Source organism: Marmota monax, unplaced genomic scaffold, assembly GCF_021218885.2.
Source record: "Marmota monax isolate L192 unplaced genomic scaffold, Marmota_monax_Labrador192_F-V1.1 WCK01_AAM20220418_F8-fsc00078, whole genome shotgun sequence".
Lineage (NCBI taxonomy): Eukaryota > Metazoa > Chordata > Mammalia > Rodentia > Sciuridae > Marmota > Marmota monax.
This window is the reverse complement of record NW_026694865.1, coordinates 8,195,234-8,220,651: the sequence shown is the minus strand read 5'-3', so window position 1 is coordinate 8,220,651 and position 25,418 is coordinate 8,195,234. Positions and strand designations below refer to the sequence as shown.

The following is a 25,418-nucleotide window of genomic DNA, read 5'->3' as shown; positions in this document are numbered from 1 at the left end:
CATTCATCTACCAATAGACACTTCTGCATCGTGGCTATTGTGAATAATGCTGCTCTGAACATGGCAATGCCGATATCTCACTGAGATCCTGATCTCAATTACTTTGAATAAATACTCAGAAGAAAGATTACAGGATCACATGATATTTCTATTTTTAATTTTTTTCAGGAACCTCTGCACTCTTCCTTAACAGCTGCACCATTCTACATTCCTACTCACAGATCTAAAAGAGTTCCAACTTCTCTCTATCCTTACCAATACTTGTCTTTTTTTTTGGATTGGCCCTCCTTATAAGTATGAAGTGATGTCCCACTGTGGTTTTGATTTGCATGTCCCTGAAAATTAGTGACCTTGAGCTTTTTCTCACGTATGTATTGACCATTTGTAGTTTTTTGGAGCAATATCTATTCATGTCTTTTTCCTATTTTTTAATCAGACCATTAGATTTTTTTTGCTGCTGTTGTAGGGTCATTATTTTCAAATGGTCTAGGTATCCTGAAACACCAACTTGCAGTGAGATCTTTCTTGGGGGAAAAAAAAAAACTCAAGAAAAATATCCTCCTTTTGGTCAGTTGTCAAAGAGTGGAAATGAGACTGTGTGTCCTGAGTGGAGGATATAGGCAGCAGACACTGGCTAGCGGTGCCTCTGTTCCTCTCACTGTCCCTCCTCTCTGGCCTTGGTGCCAGGAATCAACGTGAGGTCCACATACATCACACCTTCCTCACAAGCTGCATCCCAAACTGACCCACCTGTAGATTCAGAAGGTTGACTGAGGTTCCCTCTGCCCTGTGGGTGAGAAGGCATCACAGAGGTGGGCAGGTGACAACAGAGGGCTGGAAAAATCACAATATTGCTGTGCTGCAGCTGTCTGGGGCTCTAGGGTCTCTGGTTCATTTTCACATCTGTTATCCCAGTTTATCTTCACAGCATCTGGGGGAGATAGATGGGACAGTGCTGCTGATTCTGCTTGTCACAAGGAGCTGGCTAGAGAGCTTAGTTACTGTGGAGGTTAAGACCATGGCCCTTAGAATTATATTGACCAGAGTCCAAACTCTAAGTCTGCAACTCCTGGGCTCTGGGGTATGGACGTTAGGATTGCAGTTCCCATGTGAAAGGGTGGAAGTGAGAATTAAATGAGACAATGTGTGCAGAGTGCTTGTCTCAGTGCCTGGAACACTGCCACTGACACCAGGCAGTTGTTATTACTACTACAGAAGTGGGAGCTGTTAATAGAGCTCCTGGACCAAGAAGGCTTCAACATAACACCCATAATCATGTTGCTGACACTTCTGATTCCAGGTCCAAGGTGGCTGTGGCCTCTCTTATATTAGAGAAGTAGACACAGGTAATGTGTTCCATCCAGGGCCATATGGGCACACACCTGTGCCTTCATCCATTCCCCCAGACTTACTTAGTGCCTGTTGATACCAGGACCTATTCAGACCCCCTGGAGCTTACACTCAAGCCTCAGGGGAAGACAAACCATGTACAAGTGAATAAATAATAAAACAATGCAATGTACTCATAAGTACTGTACAATATAACAAGGTGAGCTGCTGTTTGGCAGTGGGCCTGTAGCTAGGGTTGTCAGGAAAGGTCTCTAAAGACATGACATTTAAGTTGAGGCCCAGATGATAGAAAGAGCTGGTTCCCAGTAGAGAGGAGAGCAAGAGTGAAGGTCCAAAATATGAGCAAGTTGAGATTCCCAATGGGGAAGAAAGACCCACATGTCGGTAGCATGTTGAGTGGAACAGAGATCCTAGGAACCAATGATGGAGAGGCAGGCAAGGCTGCCACGAGGGCCTTGCAGCCCAGGTGCAAGGCTGGGGTTTTGTTCTGTGTTCTAGGCACAGTCTGGGGTCAACTGCCATTGCCTCTCAGGCATCTGCTTAGTTCCCTTCATCTTGTCAGGAGCAGCTTGTCTGCGAGTTGCCAGTGAGGAAGTTGAAGCAGGCTGCTTAGATCTGAGTTCTCCTTCTAGGCTCAGCGTCAGCCTCCCAGAGTGGGGTGGGCTTCTTAAGATTCCTACTTCAGCCTCTCCAAGGGTGCCTTCCCCAGTGTTATTGCTGTGATACAGGCTTCAGAGCCATTGCTGCAGACACCTGCCTTTTCCTTGTCCCTAGCACCCTTCCTCGAGAAAGTTGTTGGTGAAGTCAGCAGGTGGCTCTTGAGCATCTGCTCACCCGGGCTCCATGATCTCTTTCAGGTGGTATTGATCAATGCTATCAAAGATGTAGCCAAGGCCCTTTCTGATCTCATTGGTGCTACCAAGGGAGCTGCCAGCAAGCCAGCCGATGATCCTTCCATGTATCAGCTCAAGGGAGCTGCCAAGGTTAGAGGGGGATACAAACAGGAGTCAGCTTCCAGGGCTATGCGGGATGAGGGAATCCCATAAGAGGATGTTGGGAGAACCCACATCTGAGCTCCTTTCTCACTGAAGGAAACAGAGGTGTCTTTGCTTGTGGCATCCAGTCTAGAACTATAAGGAGAAGGGAGGGGACCTCCGTGTACTATTTGCTTACTCTCTTCCTGGAATGCAGGTGATGGTGACTAATGTCACCTCCCTCCTCAAGACTGTGAAGGCAGTAGAGGATGAGGCCACCCGGGGCACGAGGGCACTTGAGGCCACCATCGAGTACATAAAGCAGGAGCTCACGGTAAGAAGCCAGCTGTTGCCTCCCTGGGCACCAGTGTCCAACACTTGACCCCAGCTTCTCTGAGATTCTTCCAAAGAGATTTTACCAAGAGCCCCTGGAATGGGGAGGCCACTCACCTACCTTCTGGTAGAGTTTGTAACTAATCACCCCGTGTGTCATTGAGTTTGGCCAGGATCTACTGGTGTTATAATTAAGGAACTAATTGGTATGTATTAGGATAATTCAGTTTTAATTCCACTAAAATTACAGCATGAAATCAAAGCATTACAGAAGGTTCCCAGCCAAGGGGAAAGTTTACATCAAGGGTTCAATTGCAGCCTCTTTTGATTTACATGGCCACTGGTGATAGCTCACACTGTTGCACATGGGTGGAACTGGAGCCAGAGGGTCACCATTAGGAAGAAAGCCTAGCCTGTGGATGAGACTCTTCCCCTTCACATCCAGCTTCCTTCTTTTTGAGATGTCCAAATTTAAAGACATCAGCCCTTTTCTTTTTGCCTTGTTCTAGCCCTATAGATTGAGGACAACTAGAGTTTTTGCAATAGGGATGTTATGTGTTTCCTGTAACCCCATAACACTTATACATCATCTCTCCCTAACCCTACAAATGGAAATATGCTGGAAATGAATGGTTTTCCCCTGATATTTCTTTTTAATATAAAAACTGATCTCAGATGCAACTTTTCTTTGGGGGAAGGGAAAGATGGGAAACCTGCCTCTGCTTCTGGTTGTTCTTTACCTTTAGGGTCATCTTTAGAAGGTGACCTGAGACATGACAGTGCTTTAGACATGAACAATTCTAGGTTTTGGTAACAGGAACTTGGATTCTTTTGTCCTATCTTTAATGGATCCAGCTTAGTTCATATTTTAAAGCAGGAACTAAAACCACAGGAGTAACTCAGAGCCTGGTAGCATCCTTAAGCACAGCTTCCTGGCCCTCCTGCATGGTCTTGGCATTTCCTACCTGAACTCTAGACACAGGTTCACTCAGATAGGCATGGGCAGGCCTCATGATGGTAATAGAAGAGAGCTGAAATTCAGAGCTCTCCTGGGAAATTATGAACACTTGGTTGTTCTGAATATATCACTATGATTTCGAATTCATCCAGATTGTGTTTCCATAGAGCATGTACCACGAGGACCACAGTGGTGTGGAGGACTCTGTTCCTGTGGCCTTCATTCCATGGTAGCATTCAGAAGTGGCCTAGAATTTGTGGTCCTAGGCTGCTTAATTGCAGCTGTCCATTCTTAGGGGTAGTGATGTTTGACACTTGTTGGGCACGGCAGGGATGCTGTCTGCATCCTCACTTCTGCCTCAGGGGATGCTTCCCTGCTGAAATGGGGTTGCTTAGTGCTGAAGACAGGCTACCCTCACCTGGGATGGGGGTTCTCCTGTGCAGGGATTCAGTATACAGTCACAGCATCTGTCACTCATGTTAAAGAGACAAGACCAGATGGGTTTGAAGCAGAAACAGCTTGACTGACAGATGAGGCTTTAATATGAGGTATTGCCTTACCATGGTGAATTTATTTCAGCTTCTCTAAAGGTATATGTGTGTGTTTAAATAATTCAGTGTCATTGTGGCACATTCGACACGAACACCTCTGCACAATTATGCAGTTGTATTTATAAGGCAGGCTAAGAATAGTAGGATCTTATGCTTCATCTCCCAATCTCACACCCACTTAAAAGGGGTGAGGCATACCCAGAGTGATACATCCAGGTCAGTCCTGCTCTGAAACCAGCATTGGGGCTAAGAGTTTCTGGAAACTACTGAAACATGAGCAAGGCTGGGAGAAGAGAAGTCAGAAGTTGAATGGGCTAACACTGTAGAAATGTCTCTTACCACATTGCTCCCATGGATGCCAAATATTGTATGAGAGAGGCTTGTTCGTGCCAGACTCTTGAAAGCAAGAGACATGTTACTGTATTCAAGTTAAATTTCTAGTTTTCTGTCATTTGATAATTTCTTCCAATTGCTGGCTTGGTTTTCAGACACTGAGCTACAGCCTGGTTGCAGAAACCTAAGTTATTTTTGTCCTTTTATATTTTTTTTCACCTATTTCATTTCTGCCTTTCAGGTGTTCCAGTCAAAAGAGGTACCTGAAAAGACATCATCACCTGAAGAATCAATAAGAATGACGAAAGGCATCACCATGGCAACAGCTAAAGCCGTGGCAGCTGGGAACTCATGTAGACAGGAGGACGTGATTGCCACTGCCAATTTGAGCCGGAAGGCTGTATCCGATATGTTGACAGCTTGCAAGGTAAAGGCTGTGATGTTGTTTAGGATGACAATTAGTTCTCTGCCATGACTGAGTCATTCCAAGTTGTCTGGAGGAAGGGAGAGGCTGGTTGTGTAGCAGCTCCATACCTTAAACTTGATGATAAACGTTCATGTAGAAGACAGTGTATGCATCAGCCTGGGAAACAACTCTCACAGGTCCTTTTGAGTGGGAGTGAGCCTTGCTGACTTGATCCTCCCACTTCTTAACAGTTCTCCTAAACAGGTAGGGAGCCTTCTGATACAGTGAGGCAGAGGCCACTCTAAAAGTAACCAATGGAACTGCAGCATTTAGTTCCACCTGCTATGCATGGACACCAGATCCCCTCTTCTGCCTGAACCCATTCCTGCCTCATGGCTCAGACTTTTTGTGAAAGGAGAGGGGCTACCATTACTGGCTGAGGAAGTAAATTAGAGGAACACAACGAACTTGGGGAATACCTTTGTTCTCTGTGCCAGACAACTTGGAGGAAACTCTTCTGATCGCTGGGTGATTAGAACAGCAGCCCTGAACCCAGGCTTGGTGAGGGAGCCATGGAGACCAGAGCCCTGTGACCTTTAATTTTTTTCTTTATCTATTAAGAAAGTAAACCATCAATGCCCCACATTGTCCTGTGTCCCACTGAGCACCCTCACCCTTCCAAGGACAGCTTTAGCTTCTAGCAGTGATTGATCTAGGATGCCCCCTGCCCTGGTTAAATGAGGTGGGGGAATTAACCACAGAAGTTGAAACCTAGCTTTTATAGATCAGAGTCTAGAGGGAGCAGGCATTCTTTGTGGTAAAGAGAGTTCTATTTAGGCTGCTGCTGATAGCCTTGCAATTCCTCAGAAGAGGTCAGGTGATTTGGAGGTACCTGGCTTAAGGGAAAGGGGAGCAGTTGGCCAAAGGCACATGTGTGTAAGAGCCTGTCCACAGGAGACAACTCCACCACTGTGGGTCTCCTGAGCATGATGGAGGCTAGAGTAAAAGGGTAGGTTGGGAAGACAAGGGTGGATAGATAGGAATGGCCACTATGATGAAGGACTGTGCATGCTAGACCAGGGAGTTTGGACTGTATTCTGAAGCACAGATATTTGCCACTTTGATGTGCTCAATAGAATTCACCCACCCAGAAATAATAATTTTCAAAAAGCTCAATTGGAGTATCAGATTTGCCTGGCAATATATAACCCAAAGGCATCGGTGCCCAGATGTAGGACCTCATAGTTTTAGAGAGGATATTTTATATATATATTTTCTCTCATTTGATCCTAGATGAGAAGGGCAAAATTAATGATTCCAGTTTGTCAAATGGTGAAACAGGGACTCAGAGTCAAAATGACATAACTAAGCTCACACAGCTCTTCACTGTGAGAACCAGGATGAAACCAGCACTCTGATTCCATGGCCACTCTGGTTCTGCCTAGCTGTGATGCTCAAGGTTCCTGGGGCTAATGATTGATAGGCATTTTTGTCCCCATGTTACTGACATGAAAAGAGGAACAGAAAAGACCACAATTAAGGCAGAAATGGAATGCAACTCAAATTTTTAAGTTTCTCTTGCATAGGTTCCCCTGTTTCCAGGGGACGAGGTCAAGTAGAAAAGGGTGGAAACTGTCTGCCCAGCCTTAGTTTTTCCGGGGTCAAACCATCTTGGATTTGCGGGACAAAATAACCCACAGAATGCTGAAGCATATGTTTCTTCACATTCCAAAATCTGACTTAACAATAAGTACCACTGCTGCGCCCCAAGAAACCTATTAAGATAGGACTTTTTTTAGCAAACTTATGAACAATGGTGATTCCTTTGGGCTCCTGCTTCCCTCACCCCTTTGCAGAAAGGAATTAGGCAGCTTGCCAGAAAAGGGAATGCATGCAGTAAGTCACATGCAGAAAAACAAGGCTGCTGAGTGGCAGATCAAGAAGAAAGTCTCCAACACACAGAATGGAGGGCCAAGTTGCCCTATCTAAGTATCCAAGTAACTTGGGGCTGAGTGGGTAACCAGGGCAAATGTGGGGGAACAGCAAGTTCCAGACTGGCTCATCTTATCAGAATGGGAGGATTACACTAAGTCCTCAGGCTTACCCAATCCCAAAGTCAAGTCTCATGTGTGTTTCTGTCTTGCTTTCATGTGTATATGTTTATGTTAGATACAGTTTTATGTCTGCTCTTATAATTGATGTGATGTGGCTGTTTCTCTGTTGCTGTGAGTCATTATCACAGACTTTTTAAAGGATACAATATACTCCATTAGCAAATATTCTCTTTCCTCTATTATAAAATATTTAGGTTGTCTACATTTATTTTTATCATGAACTTTACTATAATAAACATCCTTAGGCATATCTGGTTTTTCTGTGCTTTGGGTTATTTCCTTAGGCAAGACTCCCAGAAGTGGAATTAGTGGGTCAAATGGTATGACATTTTAATTACTGCCAGATTGTTCTCCTGTAGTGTTCTGCTGAGTTACACAGTCACCATAGTAGGCAAGCGTACTTTGATCTTGCCTCTCCCACACCCTAGATGAGGGCCTTGTGCAGAACCTGCTGGAGGTGACACTGAGGAGCACCGCAGCCTGTGTCTTACCATAGTGCTGTCTCCTCAAACAGGTATGGGTTCTGTGCCTCACAATTAGAGGCTCAGGGGTACAGGATGAACAAAACGAGTGTTCAGGGCATAGCTCTGGGCTCCTAATTTCCGCATCCTAGGCCCGTTAGACTTTAGATGAGTCAAACCTAACTCACAAATGACAAATGCTGGCCACTTCCTCCAGGGTGATGCTCAGAGCAGGAGCGAGCCCACAAGTGTTCCCACCTGCACCCACCGCCATCCCTAGGAAGAGGGGTTTGAGTGGAAAAAACATGGAGGCTGGTCAGTGCTCCCCTTCAGCCTTGACCTTTTATGCTGATGGGTGATTTCTCTGTTGCTTGCTTGTAGTTTAGTGTAACTATTTCTGTAAGGCCCCGAAGTTTTTTTCAGAGTGAAGCTGCAGCAGGGAAAATGTCTAAGTGGGTGAGGATGCTATCAGTTTTAGCAAATAAAAGGGTGTAACATACTTGTACTAAAAGTTTTCCTTGTGTATGTGAAATATAGATTTAACTGGGTACATTTTATCCGACAACCCTATGAATCAGAATGGATATATCATGAATGACTCAAGGTGGCAGGTCACAGTACAAGAAAAAAGCATGAGATATTGTGTTCACCATATGCTCTGGTTTGCTTATCTCGGCATTTGTATAATGTGAGATGAGTTATTTACAGTGCCTGAGGGCACTGGGGAGCTGCTATCTGAAGTTTCCCAGGAGCCCAAGGGCCGTGGTCACGGAGACCTCACTGTGACTGTGGTGTGGTTGGTGGAGGAGTAAGAACCTGGACTTCATTAGCCTGTGGACAGAGAAGGGGCCTTCAAGAGGCAGCTGCTGACAAGAGGCCAGGCTGAGCTGGGGTCAGTATGTCTCCTGCTGGAAGGCCTTATTATGAATCTTTTCTGGATATCTTCATGTATATAGAATTCTTTTCATTTAAAAAAACAAAGGAAGCAAAGAAAGGGGGATTGGGTTCAGTTATCTCTGTCATATGGCCCTCTGTCAATCTGTTGACACTACAGGGTCAACACACAGACTGACAGAGGACCTGCAGTGGAGGCAGAGAGGGTAGAGGAGGAACTTCTTTTCTACCCAGGGAGTCAAGTTGGGGGAGGCGTCAGAGGCGGCAAGCAAGGTGTCCTGCTGAACTACTCAGCTCTGCTGGGTGGATGACTTGTCAGCCAGCTCTTCTGGCTTCAAGACCTCAACATTCCTTTCTGTTTCTAGCAAGCATCCTTCCACCCTGACGTCAGCGAGGAGGTGCGATCTAGAGCCTTGCGGTACGGGACGGAATGCACCCTGGGCTACCTGGACCTTCTGGAGCATGTCTTGGTGGTGAGGAGGGGTGTGCATCATGGCTGGGTGAGGGGAAAGCTGTGTTCTTATTTCAGGATCATCCCTTTTGGAGCATCAGACAGGCACCTCTTATGAGGTCGGGTCTGGCCTGAGTAGAAAAATCTGATCCAGCACACTGAGCTTGCAAGTGCAGTCTGCAGGAAGACTCAGTTAAAATCTGCGAGAGCCTGGCTCTATCTGGGACCAAATAGGCAGAACTAGTATAGAAGAGGAATGTGAAGAGAGGGACGAAGCCATGGGGGTATCTCAGCCACCCTGAAATGTGTAAGGAGGTTTTGTTACAAACACATACATCGCATACCCTGGGAGCGTGTTGAAGCTTCTGAAAAATCACCCTGGCCCCTGTGATGAACTAGAGGGGACTAAGGCCATTGCCACAAGTGTTCTGCTAACCTCCCATGACTTCCTCCTGTCCTTGAATGAATGGCTTAAATCACACTGAAAGTGACTCCCCCAGCCAGGTATTCCCAGCATGGACCTAGTTCAGAAGATGAAAATTGAAGACACCAGGCAAAAGGCATGATGATTATAACTATGGACTGTCCTTACAGGAGCTTTGGGTGGGTGCAGCAGACTCCCAGTTCCTAGGGTGGCCTGACTCCCCACAGACCATGAGGTCCTAAACACAAAGAACCAAGAAATACAGTGGGTATTTGTTTCTGTCGAATCCTAGGAACCACATTTACAATGATATAAAGGCTGGGACAGACCAAAGAGATTTGTTCAGCAGTTAGGAGGACCCCCAGAAGAGAACTGATGATGTCTTCCCACCTACAATCGCACTGTTCTTTCCAAACCAAAAAAGATTCAATAGGCCACCTTCAGATACATAATTCTTGTACCAGAGGTCCACCATCAGGCCTTTTGTTTGTTGGACATTCTGCTTTTTCTCATTTTACCCTTGTATAGCTTGTGAGCTAGCAGGCCAAAGAAATGATTTGCAACTCATGGAAGTTAGTCCCAGGTTGAGGTCACTCTGCTAAGCAGGGATGGCCTAATCCCAGTTCTTGTTACTCCCAGCTTTGCGCTCATTCTAATATTTCATTGACTTCTCCTTAAAAATGAATTCACTTCTGATATTAACCATCTTGGGTCTTCTAAGAGATCATTGTTGTTCTTTATCCAGGTCACTGTGGTCAGTACTGGGTAGATCTTCTGGGGAGAATAACCAGACTGGGATTATACGCTTTGGACTCCAGCCTGAATCTCCATAAATGGAAATCAGTGTAGACACTCTGGGCCAAGGAGAGAGTATCTTAGCCCATCAGTGTTCACAGGCCAGGGCCTCTGCTGCCAAGCAAATTAGATGTGCTGGGATGTAATGAAAGTATTTAGCCCATGAGAAGCCCACCAGGAAATTCAGGGTAAAAAGAATAGAACCAGCAAGACTTCCAAAAGACATTCTTTTCTTTATGGAAGGCTACACAGTGGTCACCCTTCTCCTCAGAGTGTACATTCTAAGAGGTTCCATGGTTTGTTCTGAATTTTATATATATACTATGTTTTTTTCTTATACATAATTATCTATGAGAAAAGTTTAACTTTAAGCAAAGTAAAAGATTAACAAGAGCTAGTTAAAAATTGAACAATCATAACAGTATCTATAAAAGTTATTTAAAACTTAAACTATTTATTACTGGAATTTTCCATTTAATATTTTCAGACCGTGGTTGACCTTGGTGGAAAGCAAAACTGTGGATAAGAGGCATTTACTGTGTGTGTTTTGAGTCACAAAGAACCTTGTTATAACTGAAAACTAGACAGTGTGGTGGAAACAGTAGGTTTCAAAGCCTTGAGTTCAAACCCTGGTTCTGCCACATAAAGAGCCGCGTGGTCACTGACATATCTGGGCTTCAGTTTTCTCAGATGTTAAACAGGCAGTTTTTGAAGGACTCAGTAGGCAGGCCTGGAAACCCAGGGCTACGTGACTGCACTAGCATTTGCTGGGTGCTTCACTGAAGTCTACTGTCTGAAAGGCGCTGTGTTGGGCTGATGGGAGGGGCTGGGCGTCCTAGGTTGGGGTTTGAATTTCTCCTCCTTCTTTACTTTCTCTCATGCTTCTATTTTTGTCTTGTTCCTTGTGGGGGAAGGAAGGAGATCCAGGGATCTGCTTCTTTGCATTTCCCCACTTTTCCCAGTCCCATTTCCTGATGAGCCATGCTCTCTCGCTCACCTGTGCCTATGTCTGTGATCAGCCCCTTACACAGCATCTGTGGCCCAGGCCCCACACATGCAGCCCCCAGACTGACTGTTCCCACCTTTATTCACTGCATGGGGTCCAGCTTTATTCCCCAAAAAGCCACAAGCCTGCCAGCCTTTGGGGTGGTGCTGAAGCGAAGAAATCCCTTCACCCTTCAGGAAAAGTAAAGCTTATTTGGGGGAGAAGAATTCTCCCTTCATAGGAAGTGCCAGCACTTCTCTTAAGGAGAAGTTTCTCCCAGGGGATTAGGAAAAGGAACTCTGATGGGGTTCCCTCCCTGATCTTGTGCCCACTATAAACCCTGTCCCCTACCTGGGAACCGCAGTGGTGTCTGTCAATGTACCACCCCTCTCCCTTCCACTCCAGCTTGAGTGGGTGAGTGCAATGAAATGAGGGGTCCTTAGATTTTCCATGTGTATCTTCAAGGGACTGGGCAGATGGCCAGCTTCTGTGGCTTAGGAGAGGTTGAAGGGAACATTAGGAAAGGTCCAGGAACCATTCCCAGGCCACAGAGACCCCTGCTTTCAGGCCACCTAAGTACTGTCAGACCTCGGCCCTAACAATAATCAACAGGAAGAAGGGGCACTTGCTGCAGGAATACCCAACATCACATGTAATTTGGAGGTTTCATGAGAGGTGTTCACTGGGGCCAGAGGTTAGCAGGAAGGGGACAAACCAGTACTTTCTTTCCCAGGGCCCCAGAAAGAACAGACTATGCTTCCATAGGCAGATATGTGTCTCTTATGACTATTCACGTTTTCCTTGGTTAATGTTCTTCTCATGGATCATTCCTTGAATTTACTCCAGAAACAGGACTCTTAGAGTCAAGTGGTTAATGTATTTGTTGAAGGCTGACCACCTGAGTTTCTTTTCATCATTCTATACAGTTTGTTATCACTATAGTAATTATGGTAGACATAGAGGTTTATGGTAGCTTGTGCTAAAGGGAATAGGAAGAAAAGCTCCATGATGAAACTAATTTTATAAGATAAATAATTTATCTTCTGCAATGAGAAATTTTTTTTTGTACCTCAGGTGACAAGTGCCAATGGCTCAGACTTCCAAGGATGTGACTGGTTTAGCATCATGCATTTATGTTTCATAGATTTTTATTCTCTTTCGTAAGCTAGTCACATTCTCTGAAAGATATTTTCTAATAAAAACATAGTAAGGAAACAAGCCTTCAGCCAGGATTATAGGTGCACCCATAATCCCAGCAGCTTGGGAGGCTGAGGCAGGAGGATCACGAGTTCAAAGCCAGTCTCAACAACTTAGAGAGACCCTAAGCAACTTGATGAGACCCTGTCTCAAAATAAAAACAAAAAAGGGTTGGAGATGTGGTTCAGTAGCTGAGTGCCCCTGAGTTCAATCCCCATGGTGGGAGGGAGGGAGGGAGGAAGGAAGGAAGGAAGGAAGGAAGGAAAGGCTTCATTTCCAAAGAGTTATCATAAATATACAAGAAAGTTCAATTTCCTAACTAAAAATCGTAGAACCCTGTGACATTTCTGTAACCTCAGTTGTTGATGTTGGTCGATGTCTACTGCTAAAAATAAGTTTGCATCCCATATTATTCTCCTAACTCCTTCAGCAGAGCTAACTTTGAGGACAAGAGCCAGAAAGATGGTTCCACACCAAGAGACTTTCAGGCTATAAGACCAATAAACCCAGGTAGAAACTCAAGAATGAGATGAGGAACATGAGATCTGCCAGACGTGGACACCAGTGTTGAATTTTCAGAGGGAATTTCCTACTTACCGGGTAGGAAAATGAAAGCCAAATTGCTGTTTTAAAAACATCAGAATTCTATGAAATATTCTCTAGGGTATAAATAAAGAATAATAAAATTAGATTAAATATTTACAGGTGATAAGGGAAAAGCAATTGGCACAACCAGAAAGTTCAGCCCATACATACACCCCGCCTCTTATCCTAATCCTTGATCCAGAAAGACCTGTGTGCCCAAATGACTATGCTAGCTCAGTCTAAAGCAGAACTATAACATATTTTAAGATAGCCCTCCTGGAATGTTTTAAAAATTGATTCTTGTTTATAGCAAATCAAAGAGAACAGGTGAGATTTCTGAAAGCTGAAGTTTGGTCAAAGAGTGTCTGTTTTGGACTGTTTTTCAAAAGAGGAAAAGAGAAAACTCTAGAAATTAGGGTTTGGAGAAAGCGACCAACAATCTGCAGGATTAAATCAAAGTCATTTTTAGATGGCACAAAAGAGGGTCAGGGCCCTTCTTTTGTGGCTTGTCTTAAATTTAGGTATATGAAACATGGGTGAGCTTCCCGTGCCTTAACCTTGTTCAGATAAAACACCTTAGAGTTAAGGATTCTTCACCTTTTCTGGCTGGTTTGTATATTTTAGTTATACTTTGGAAAAGACTTGAAAATACAGAAAACAGTATTGGCATCCATGTTCCCACCATCTATAATTAACTGCCTACCAGCATTAATTAGATTATTGTCATATTTGCTTTAGGTCTTTGTTTTAAAGAAACATTCATGAATTTTGTCTTCTTCCAATTCTCTCTTTCCCTCTATGTAGGTAAAAAAAAAAAAAAAATGACTATCATGATTTTAACATTCTTAAGCTTTTGTGGGCCTGTGGCCCCTTTAAGCTGAAAGCCCTGGAGTATTTCCTGCTACCCTCCCACAAAACCTCATCAAAGAAACATCCAGACCCACAGAATGTTCCTTAAACTGTTAAGAAGGGTCACAGACCCAAATACTCTGTTGGAACCTTCTGGCAAATCTAGAATCACTGCCTACTAGAGAATTTCCTTTTTTTTTTCCTTTTCTTTTCTTTTTTTTTTTTTTTAAGAATCCATTTATGTTTCAGCAGACATTGTCATCTGCTCTGGAAGCTTCCCTGTAAGCTTTAGAGCTTCGCGTTGCTGGCTCCTCATAGAGGATTCATGTTGCAGGCAAGAAGCAGCCGCTTTGCCTCAGAGTTCAATATTTCTGCAAAACCATAAAATGAGATCATTGACAGGGTTAAAATTTACTTCCACCACCAGAAAATGTTAATGTGGGTCTGTCTGTTGCCTGCTGTTAGAGATCATGTTGACTTAATGACAGAATAAAAATAGAATTCCTCTCCTCCTGCCTGTCTGTAACTTAGGGCCGCTCCCTGTCTTAGAGTAGTATACAGAATGGTACTTTCTACCTCAAGGGCTCTTCTTTTAGAGACAGAAGGTTTTAATCATTCCACTTTGATGATATAAGTGATTCTCTCCACCACACCTGTAACTTTTTCCCAGCTGTAGTGGGGCATAACTAATATATAATAAATGACATGCAAAGTATATGTTTGAGCATGGACATATGAATACATCTGTAGAAGCCTCACCACAACTAAAATAATGAATATATTTATTAACCTGCAAAATTCTTGCAACCACTGATCTGTTTCTGATTGTTATGGATTTGTTTGCATTTTCTGGGCTTTTCTATAAATGGAATCTCATCTACTCCTTTTTCTCTACTTCTTTCACTCTGCATCAGTAGTTTCAATTCCATTCATGTTGTTGTGTGTAGCAAAAATTTGCTATGTTTGTTGCTGAGCAGTTTTCCATTGGAAGGCTGTATCCTCCTGTGTTTATCCATTGCTTTTAAATGGATGAATTTCATTGTATGAAATTATCTCTTACTAGGGCTGCTTAAAAGAAGAGAAATCCAGAATCAGTATGGTCTTAAATATAAAAGAATAATAGGAAGTGAAATATAATCCTAAAAATAATTTGATGACTTGTGGGAACAGAAACATTCAGTTTATCCCAGCGATTAATATCCGTTCATTATGATAGCTTAATATCTGAGTTAAAAAGATGCATTTTGATTTTACTTTCATGTTTATCCAAGTTCTTTCTGCACATTTTCCCTCAGCTCTAAAGTGCTATCATTGTCTCTTTTTTTGTTTTAATAATACACATTAGTCTTCCTGATCCTTGCAAGAGATTATTATGAAAATGAAATGACAAGCCACACCCTGGGAGAAGCTATTTGTAGAGCATGTATCTGATAAAGAATTTGAATCTAAAAAATATAGAGAATTCTAAGACTTTGATATTAAAACTGAAAAACCCCAAATAGGGAAAGATCCCAATATACATTTCACTAAAGAAGATAACAATGAATGTCAATTAAAATTGCAATGGTATTGCGGCACATCCACTATAATAGCTAAAACTAAAAGCAACAGTCACCCTAATTTGATTTTAGAACAGTTTCATCACCCATGAAGAAAACTTGCAGCCATTAGCAGTCACTCCACTCTGCTCCTAGTGCTAGATCTCCATTAATCTACTTTCTGCCTCTACTAATTTTCATGTTCTGGACTGTTCTTATCAATGGAATCATAGAATTTGTGGTCTTTTGTGACTGGTTTCTTTCACTACACATAGTGGTTTTAAAAATCCATTCATATTGTAGCAGATGTCAGTAATTAATTCCTTTTCATGACTAAATAGCATTCCATTGTGTGGATAACCCTAAGTTCAATTTATGATTTTTTTCTTCTGTAATATATGCTTTTAGTTATCTATTTAAAATATTCACCAACTCCAAGATTACTAAGATGATGATGATGATTTTCTATATAGTTTAAATATAGAAACTATATAGGTTTAATATAGAACACATGAAGACAGGAGAAAATTATAACTATCTCTGGACAATCCTAGTGGAGCCTGAGTAGGTGAATGATGTAGATTTAATATAGCTTTAATATAGAATCTATATATGTTTATATTCTCATATTTATGATGTATTTCTAGTTAATCTATGCATATAATGTGGGGTATGAGTAAAAGTCCACTTTTTTACCTGAGATTATCCATTTTCATATTGTTCTAGCACCATTTTTGAAAAAAAATTATTGTGTTCCCTTTGAATCCAAGGTACCTTAGCAACTTACTGAAAATGAGTTGTCCATATTATAAATCTAGTTAGACTTTGCTGCTCCCCGATCTATATGTCTACATACTGATATCATATTGTCTCTTATCAATTTTTATTTTTAAAAATTAATAAAAATAAAAATTTGGGGTTGTGTTGAACCTGTAGATTGATCTGGGGAGAATTGACATCTTAACAATATCAAGTCTTCTGATCAATGAACACAGTTTTTAGGCCTTCTTCAATATTTCTCAATAATATGGAGAAATATTTTGTAGTTTTCAATGTTCGGGTCTTGTGTGTGTGTCATCAAAATTCATCCTAGCTATTTAATAACTTTTTTGCTAAGATAAATGGTACTGGCTTTTAACATTTTCAATTCTCACTTTTTATTGCTAGCATACAGAAATGAAATTTCTATATGTATTATTGACGTTATATTCTATGACCTTGCTAAACTCACTTATTAGTTCTAGAAGTTTGTTTTTCTTATGTAGACAAATGTTTTTGTCTTCTGTGGACACAAATTACTTCTCCCTTTACTTCTTTTATTTATTTATTTATTTATTTATTTATTTATTTTTGCCTATTGCACTGGCTAGGAATCCCAGTACGATATTGGTAGAAGTGTGAAAATAAACATTCTTACTTTATTCTTGATCTTAGGGGAAAACACTGAGTCTTCCACCATTAAGTACGAGTGTTCCCACCTTGGATAGCACTCTTATTCCTGTTCTGTTGACCACTATAGAAAAACCATTTGATGATGTTTATGTGCTGCTTTGATACTCAGACCCTGAGCCCTAATCATCATTCACCTAATCAGGCTCCACTAGGATTGTCCAGAGATAGTTGTAATTTTCTCCTGTCTCCATGTGTCTGGATGTGAAGATTCCCATTGTGAAACATGGGAAGAGATGTAGAAAAGAATGTTGGAAGACAATTTCAAAATTAGGAAGGAGCAAGATGGTGTATATCAGAATTTAAATCTGTAGTGAAAGATGGTAAGGAGCTCTCATCCTATCTCATTTTCTTGTTTCCAATCTTGGATGGATTTGAAAAGAAATCAGCTGAGAATGTCTTTTAAGTTGGATTGGTGTTTGAAGGTTCTACTACCTTTTTCAAAACCATAAAAAACAAAAAGCATAAAACAATCTTTAAAACCTTTGAAACAGGTTAAAAGAGGGCACATTCTCATGACTTCTGCCAAGAAAGTCTGTGGTCAAAACCATGGAAATGGATTGTTTGTACCAGAATGATCATCCTGAACCATGAGCTGTTGTTCACACGGGGATTTTATCTGCAAGATTCCCCAACTGCACATCTTCTCCAGTCTAGTGTTTGCTTTGTCTCAAGTACTAGCTGGCTCTTAGCGGGGGGCTCTTGTGTTCACTCAGAATGTTCTTATGGTTTAGGCAATTTTCATGAGCACATATTTTTTATATATAAATAAAAGTATGAATAAAGGACTAAGAACTTCATCTCCTTTTGTGATCTTTGAGAACTATCAAAAGAACCTTTAGAGACACTCCAGGTTCCATTTCCCACTTTTCATCTGAGGAAACTAAAGCCCAGTGAGTCTTAAGTGCTTACCCCCCCTCCCCATACCCTGCTGTCACTAGGAGATAGATAGGCAACGAAAACCAGGATGTCTGGCTGCACACCCTCCGATGACAGCTCCTCCTATCACCACGGTTGCCATCTTCTGATGCACTTGACTTGTCCTTAACTCATAGATTCTTCAGAAACCAACACCAGAACTCAAGCAGCAGCTGGCTGCTTTCTCCAAGCGTGTCGCAGGTGCAGTGACTGAGCTCATCCAGGCAGCGGAAGCCATGAAAGGTAGGTCAGATTCTCCTTCCTCTTGCAGACTGGCTCAGGGACAGTGCTTAAGACAGTCACTGAGCAGAGGGTCAACATACCAGACCTCCTAGCCTTTCATTGGCAAATGCAGCCAGGAGTATACAAGGTTCTATTTAAACAAATGCACCTAGAGTTATATTTTAAAAGTAACATTCTCCATGATACTTGTGTTTTCTCCAGTCTTTATATTAAGTGCTTCTACTTAAATGGTATTGTCCATCAGAACTGCTCACTGTTCTTAAGAAATTCACCATTTATTTTCATTCTTCAAGATATTTATTCTCATTTAAAAAACAAACACCTGTGTTTAGAAAACAGTGCTGAGTACCTGTTTGCACACCCCTTCTTGTTTATAGAGAAGTAATCAATTCCCCAGGGCAAGATTTTCTCACCAATGTCCCTTCCTTTAAATTGAGCAGAGTGGCTTTTCCCCATATGTTCCCAGAAGAGAATGCAAATTGTTGTGGTCTAAAGTCTAAAGTCTCCTAAGTTAGAAGGTAGGGTAAGGCTCCAGCCTTGTTCCATGAGATCTGGATCTTTGAAGCTGCTGTTGATGACCACTTCTATGGCTAAACACACAACTGAGGCAGAAAATCACCTTACCTCCCCTTACCGTTTACATCCAGATGAGAGCTAGTGACAAGGTCTCCTATGGCAATGCAGATAATAGGTGGGGTGGGCCTCTATATAGATACTGTATGTGATTAAGGCAATACCCTGACATCATCTGCAACTATCAAGAATGACCTTTTACTTTTTTTTTTTTTTTTTTTGATATTAGGAACAGAGTGGGTGGATCCAGAAGACCCAACCGTCATTGCAGAAACGGAATTACTGGGGGCTGCAGCATCCATTGAGGCTGCTGCTAAGAAGTTAGAGCAACTGAAGCCAAGAGCAAAACCTAAAGTGAGTGTTGCTTTGTAGTTTCTTGGTTACTTGTCTACTATCAGTCGGTCTTCTAGGGGCTGACCCGTGGAACTCCACGTATAGCAGGGAGCTTGTCTTCTTCCCCGGGGTTAAACTAGCAAGTAGCAAACTTGTTCCACCTGCCCAGCATCTTTTTACAGAGTATGGAAAAAAACAGTGGGGAGTCTTTCAGGTTAACCACCCAGAAAAATACCTCTGGGCATCCAGAGGAAGAATCAGGGCGTTTATAATCTTGACTTAGTTCCATTTATAAAGCAGGCAGTGGGCGCTTCCTGCACGTTCCTGAACATTCCTGATCTGGATGTGAGATTGTCAACTTCATTTTTCTGGTTTCCATTATGCCTTCTACAGAGAAATAGCAGTGTTGGGTCTCTCCTTTCCTTAGAATCCACAGAGAACACTGTGAACCTCAAAAGAGAACCTATTAACATACTTTTTCAGTATGTACTAGGGACTAGGGTTGGCTGGTTTGGTTTTTCCATGTATGTTTGTCATCGAGATAAATGTTTAAAACATAAGATCATGAGTGCGTGTTAAGAAAAATAGTCATTTAAAGGAGAGAGATACTTTTAGATTGAACAGGAGGAGGACACTTCCAAAATGAAAGGATGGTGACCTAGTCTTGGGGCAAAGCCAGCCAGCTTGACTATCTTCAGCAGGAAGATGGTGAAAACAGAGGAGGCCTCTTTTTCTTCCCATTTAAACAATTTTTTACTGGTACCTGTAACTTTCCTCCTTTCTAAGGACCCAATACATTAGGAAATGAAATTTGGCTGTTTTCTACAAGAAGAGTTGATGCCCTGGCTTAGGTATTTCATTCTGCCTTGTTGTGTAAGACCATAGAGCACCGAAATGCACCATCTCACCCAGCAGCAGCTCCTGGACTGATGTTGTGTGTAAAATACACAAGGGATATAATGAGGCCATTAAACTTAGGAGCATACTTAAAACCCTCTAGTTCTTAGGACGTATCTCTTGATCATCTTCCTAGACTCAGTGAAGGCATTTAAACTTTTTGTCAACAAGATGTAACATAGGTGTTTTAACTTCTGATTTGGGGGTTTACCAAGGTCCTCTCTGTTGGTCTCTAACCTGAGTATCTTGGATTGTCTGATATTGTCAGTTTTTCTTACAAACTGAAGAGCTAAGCATGGGTATAGAGACAATTCCATTTTCTGGTTACATCTTTGTTTCTGCTTTATAAATCAAGTTCATCCTGAATGAAATGTGTACCTTAAACTTAAGAATCAACCACTGGCTAGGATTTAGAGGTCTGGTAGATTTTTCTCCCCTTTTTCCTTACCCAATTTATTATAAGCAACCTCTTCCCATAAGTGGGAAAAACTCCATGTCTCCTCATGACTGAAGTCATGTCAGTAGACACTTTGATTCCACTAGAGATTTAGCTTTGTCCTGATGCAGGGTCCTTCTGACCTCTTATCAGTCTCTAGTCCCTGGGTTTGCTCTTTTTATTCATGTATTTACTTCTTGATTCTTGACTGGAAGAACCAAGTTACTAGAGTCCTACCCCATAGGATTGTTGTTGAAACAATTAATGAGCTAATATAAGAATGCGGTGCCTGACATGCCACGAAACTCAGCAAGTAATAACTACATCATCATCGTCACCATAATCATCACCAAAAACATACTTCTAGGTCTTACTATTATTCTAGGAAAATGACTGAAATAAACATTATTCTATAGATCCCTGATAGAGAGGGGAGCTGACACTGATCAAATACAAGTCTCTTGCCAGACAATCTTCTAGGTACTTTATATGTTAACTCATCTGAGCCTTGCAAAGAGTCTGCCGGGAATCAGAGGCACGAAGATGTAGGGTCTCTTCAAGGTCAAATCACCATGACGCACCTGGGAGGGGCGCACATGGGCTCTGAGCAGCAGTTTTAGTCTGCCCCCCACTGTAAAAGAAGGCTGATCTCATCCCTCAGGGGCTGTTGTATTGTGCACAAACCTTTGAATCATTAATCCCACACTCCAGGAACCTATCCTGAGGAGGGAATCCAAGAGAAGTGTGTGTGAGAGGTGTTCCTTGCAGCCTTGTCTATAGCAATGAGAAGCAGGATGTAAGAAATGTTGAAGTATTAAAACATATAAATGATGTATGTGGAATGATGTTAAAGGAAAAACATGCAAATATGTGTACTCATTATGATTACAACCATTTTTAAAAATGGATGTGAAGGAGATCTGTAGAGAATGGATAAGAAATTTTAATGGAATTGGGATAATGGAGGGCTCTGTGTTTTAAATTTTCATGAAACAATATTTTTAAATAACAGCATTTAAAAATTAGTAATGACTGCTGAAGTAAGCTAGTGAGGACTTTGTATTAGCAGTGAGGGTTTTGTAGGAAAGCCAAGGAATCCTTCAGTAAAGGTTGAAGTTGACATCACTGATGATTTGAGTCCCTTACATGAAGGTGCCTACTTCAGTGCCTCCCACCTTAACATTAGGAAGGGTGCTTGGTACTTCTAGAACACTTTAGAATGGTCTGCTGCCTATGTTTTCCTGGTAACCAGAGGTTCCTGCCACATAGTTTCTTTCAGTTTTACAGAAAATACCTATCAACTCAAAGCAATTGCTATTACAGCCCTATTCCTATAACTTTATCCACCCCCACCACACGCAGGCACACACCCACAAACATGGCTTCCTTTTGTAACTAGGGAGCATTTGTACTGTTCTGAATGATAGTTTGGGGAAGGGGTAATAATTTTGTTTCAACTGCTCTGCTCACCACACATCTTCAGGTTGCCTGTTTTAAAAAAAAAAATGATCCATGGTTTGTGAGATGATTCTGTTATATTCTGACCTCAGGCGCTTAAATTTTAAGTATCTCCTTTTTCCTGGAATCTCCCACATATGAATGACGAACAAATGATACACTATTGAATGCACTGTTCACTTGGGAAGATGAGGTAAGGGAAAAATGAGAATGCCCAGACGTGCTGGTGCATGTGCTGACAATATCGCTAATGGCGCCGTTTCCACACCTGCAGACAGACCTGTGCTCCAGAGGCAGGTTTGGAAGTTGCTGCAATGGTGACCACCCCCTGCAGCTGTAGCCTTCAATGCTGTGCCTATTCTCAAGCTCAGTCAAACCTGGATGCCTTTTCTGCAGGCCTCTGTGTGATATGTTTGATATATTAGGTTGTTATTTAATCCAACTATATATCAAACATATTCCTACAGTGTCTTGCCCTGTCTCCGGGGGTTCGTAACAAAGTTTATAAGGCAACAGGAAAGAATATGTTAAAATCATAAGTAGAGTTAGAAGATGGAGTGTTCATTACATTTCATTATGTTTTATTCCAGTTCTTCTTATAGCATTTGAGACCTGTATCAATTAGATTATTTGTTTATTAGAGAAACAAATCATAATTACTTATGTTTCATAAGAGCTTGAGATATTTTGTACAGCTTAGTTGTGTACTTGATTTTAAATAATGGAAGATTCCAACTCATGTCTATGACATGAGATAAAGGTTAGGATTTTAACCTCCAAACACATCTAGATTTGTATTTTGTTTCAGCTCATTTTTATCCTGATCTTCAGTAGTAGAATGCTACACCTAGCATGGGCAAGGCTCTATGTTCACTCCCCAGCAGCACACACACACACACACACACACAATTTTTATGATCAGTTAAAATTCAAAGAGCACAAATCAATTATCTGTAACTTTTCTTTCTACTTAGAGTACCAAAATACGTAAGCAAAATTAACTGTATCAATTGGTGAGGCATGGGCTTTACACAAACCTCAGTTAAGACTGAATATAGCTAATAAAGGTAAACAATATGGACATTATTGTGTTTAATTTTCTGTTACAGATGAACTCATCAGCAGAAGTTGATAATACTTATAATAAAATGACAATCAGAAAGTAATTCCATAGCCTAATTGGTTGTGGCAGGAAGTTTGGAATTATGGAATAGAAAACATTTTTTTTTGGTATATAACAGGCACCTTTGGCTGGTTTTGACATCTTCCTCAGAGACCAACCAATGAAGCATGTGTGAGTTCATTCTGAGTTCTCTCACTAACAACTTTTATAAACATGGCTTTCTGGAGGAAAAAAAAAAAAAAAAACTATGCTCATGGCTCAGTTTTTTGGAGAAAAGAAGTACTTTTTTTAAATAAGCACCCATGAGTATACAAATGAGCAATGCCTTATCCAGAAAAGTGTACTGGCTATGTCTAAAAGCCATTACCAGGGCGCTTACAGTCAAATGTGTAGTGACAGGGTCACAGATCACAAATGACACAGGGCAGGGATATGCAGTGTTGGAATCCTGGCTTCTGGACTTGTGAAGTGACAACTGTCCCTGAAGTCCTTTCTCATTGAGGAGTGATCTGTGTGTGTCAATAGATGCTCTGCTGGGTGAGTTTTGAGGGTCTGCCCCAATCATCCCACCTTTACACAGTGAGGGGACAGTGGCCTTTGTTTTGAGTCCACTTGCTATTGTTTAAAATGACAAGGGGCCATGAAAATAAACAGAAAGTCATTATGAATCCAAACAAATATTTTTGAAAGGCCCTTCAGATGAAGCCCATTAATTTAAAGTGGTGGGAATTTCATGTTTCTTTTGGTGATATTGCTATTGACCAGTGTGCCTTCTGATCAAAGGCAAGCAGATGTTCAGGGAGGGGCAGAAGCAAATGAGCATTTTCTGTCTGGCTAAATTGTGGGCTTTGGGCTTGTGTGCTACTCATCGACTCCAGGCCAGAAGACCTGTAGGGTAAAAAGCAATTGTGTTTGGGGAACTCATCCAGGACACATTCCCAAGTGGCATGACTCCCAGAAGTGTAGGCCACTAGCTCCTTGTCAGGCCCTCCTCACACACAAGGAGGAGGGGCATAGACATAGAAAATGTATCTGATTAGATCTTTGGAATAATGCTGTTATTATTTCTTTGTCCATGCTTCCTATGCAGACATTCAAGTGCCCCCCCTTTCTTGAGAGCATGATGAGATCTTTAAGAATTTCTACATCAGAAATAGTAATTAGAAGATCATTTCAGTAATATTATTAATTTTCATTTTGAAAATAACAAGTAATGAAGCAATGGATGCCACAGGAGAAACCACTCCCAAGGTACTCATCATGCAAGCTTGGCCCTTTTCCAATAGAAAGTGCATGAACATGCATTTACTGCTAATTTGGATATAGAGGGTGGCACCTTCCTGGTCACATGTATAACCATTTGACAGTACTTTCTCTCTGTGTTGCCCACTTGGTCTGTTTAGTCTCCCTGGAGCTTTTCTGAGACAAGGACAGCCTGGGGGAGGGAACCAGGCAAGCTGTCCAGGCCTGGGCTCTTGGCAGTTCCAATTGTTCTGAGAGATTTACTTTTTGTTAGAACTAATAAGGGTGTTGGTCCTAGAGCCAACCCACACGTGGGTCCTCTAAAAGAGAAGCTGATCTAGCTCTTGTGCAGTTTGGCCAAGGCCTTCCCCCAAGGCATCTCTCAGTTCAAAACAGAAGCAAGCTGGTAGCAGCCAGACTCATGACAGAAAATGGAAAAACATGGCTGCCTGTTCCACGTAGGATTCCAACTGGCAGGAACGTGCCTCATTTAGGTTGCTGGAGTCTAGGTGTTGGCTTCCTTTTTTCCCTGAAGGACATTTAAATTATATGCAAAATGTTCAAGCTTTTAAAAAGTATATCCAATAAACTTTTTTTTAAGTTTCTGATACATGACCTTGCTTTTAATAGTCACTATTCTCCAAGATTTTTAGTAACACAGAGGAAAGTATAATACCTAACTGGAGCTAGGCATGTGGCACACACCTGTAATCCCAGCAGCTCAGGAGACTGAGGCAGGAGGATCACAAGTTCAAAGCCAGTCTCAACAACTTAGAAAGGCACTGCAACTTAGTGAGACCCTGTCTCAAAAAATAACCCAGGGTTATGCCCTGGGTTCCATCCCTAGTACCAAAAAAAAAAAAAAGCCCAACTGGAAAGATGATACTTGAGTGATAAACTGATTGTTAGAAAAATGCCATTGTATTTTTGGACTCTCAACAAGGCAGTTCCTCAATGGAGGATTTCAAGGGGGAGGCAGAAATCGGGACCATGACCTAGGGCCATCTCCTAAGGATGCCATTGACTCATTCACTTCCAAGTTCACTGGGGAAGGGGTTGCAGAAGCTTAATTCACAAAGAGGACCACAGGAGGGAATGTTCCCCCCTTGCCCAGCATTGCCCAGGAGCCTTCAGGGAAGTCGGGTGGACCAGTAAAGATGCAGCTGGAAGTAAGTGGGGCTTCTGGGAGGATGGAAGAGAGAAAAACGTAGCTCTTGCTTATTTTGGTCAAAATCTTCTAAAGACTATAATAGGAAATGTTAACATGTCTAAGCTAAAGACCAAGAGAACAGAGCTGTTTCTCATAAACAGAGAAGTGATGAACTGGTACCTAGAAAGGGACAGTGAAGACCTGAAGTCACAAGTCAGAGCCGAGCAGTGACCAATGCCCATTTTGTCCAGTGCCCCTCTGAATCATGTGTCACTTGTTGCTTTCTTTATTTTTATTTATTCTTCTTTTGTAATTAGATTATAATCAGAAATGGCCGGTAGAATCTTCATTAGAACTAAGAGTATCATATAGGGTTCACACAGATAAAAAACTACCTT

At 41.9% G+C, this 25,418-nt stretch overlaps 1 protein-coding gene across 7 annotated transcripts in view; it reads left to right on the top strand.

Moving 5' to 3' along the window:
* Tln2 (talin 2) overlaps nucleotides 1–25,418 on the top strand; it is a 400,739-nt gene that overhangs the window by 359,593 nt on the left and 15,728 nt on the right. For all 7 annotated transcript variants that reach the window (XM_058573295.1, XM_058573296.1, XM_046426521.1 and 4 more), the window contains 6 exons: nucleotides 2,208–2,333; nucleotides 2,542–2,658; nucleotides 4,741–4,926; nucleotides 8,740–8,847; nucleotides 17,703–17,808; nucleotides 18,611–18,735. In XM_058573295.1, coding sequence (XP_058429278.1) covers nucleotides 2,208–2,333; nucleotides 2,542–2,658; nucleotides 4,741–4,926; nucleotides 8,740–8,847; nucleotides 17,703–17,808; nucleotides 18,611–18,735 — 768 coding nt within the window. The remainder of the gene's footprint in view (nucleotides 1–2,207; nucleotides 2,334–2,541; nucleotides 2,659–4,740; nucleotides 4,927–8,739; nucleotides 8,848–17,702; nucleotides 17,809–18,610; nucleotides 18,736–25,418) is intronic.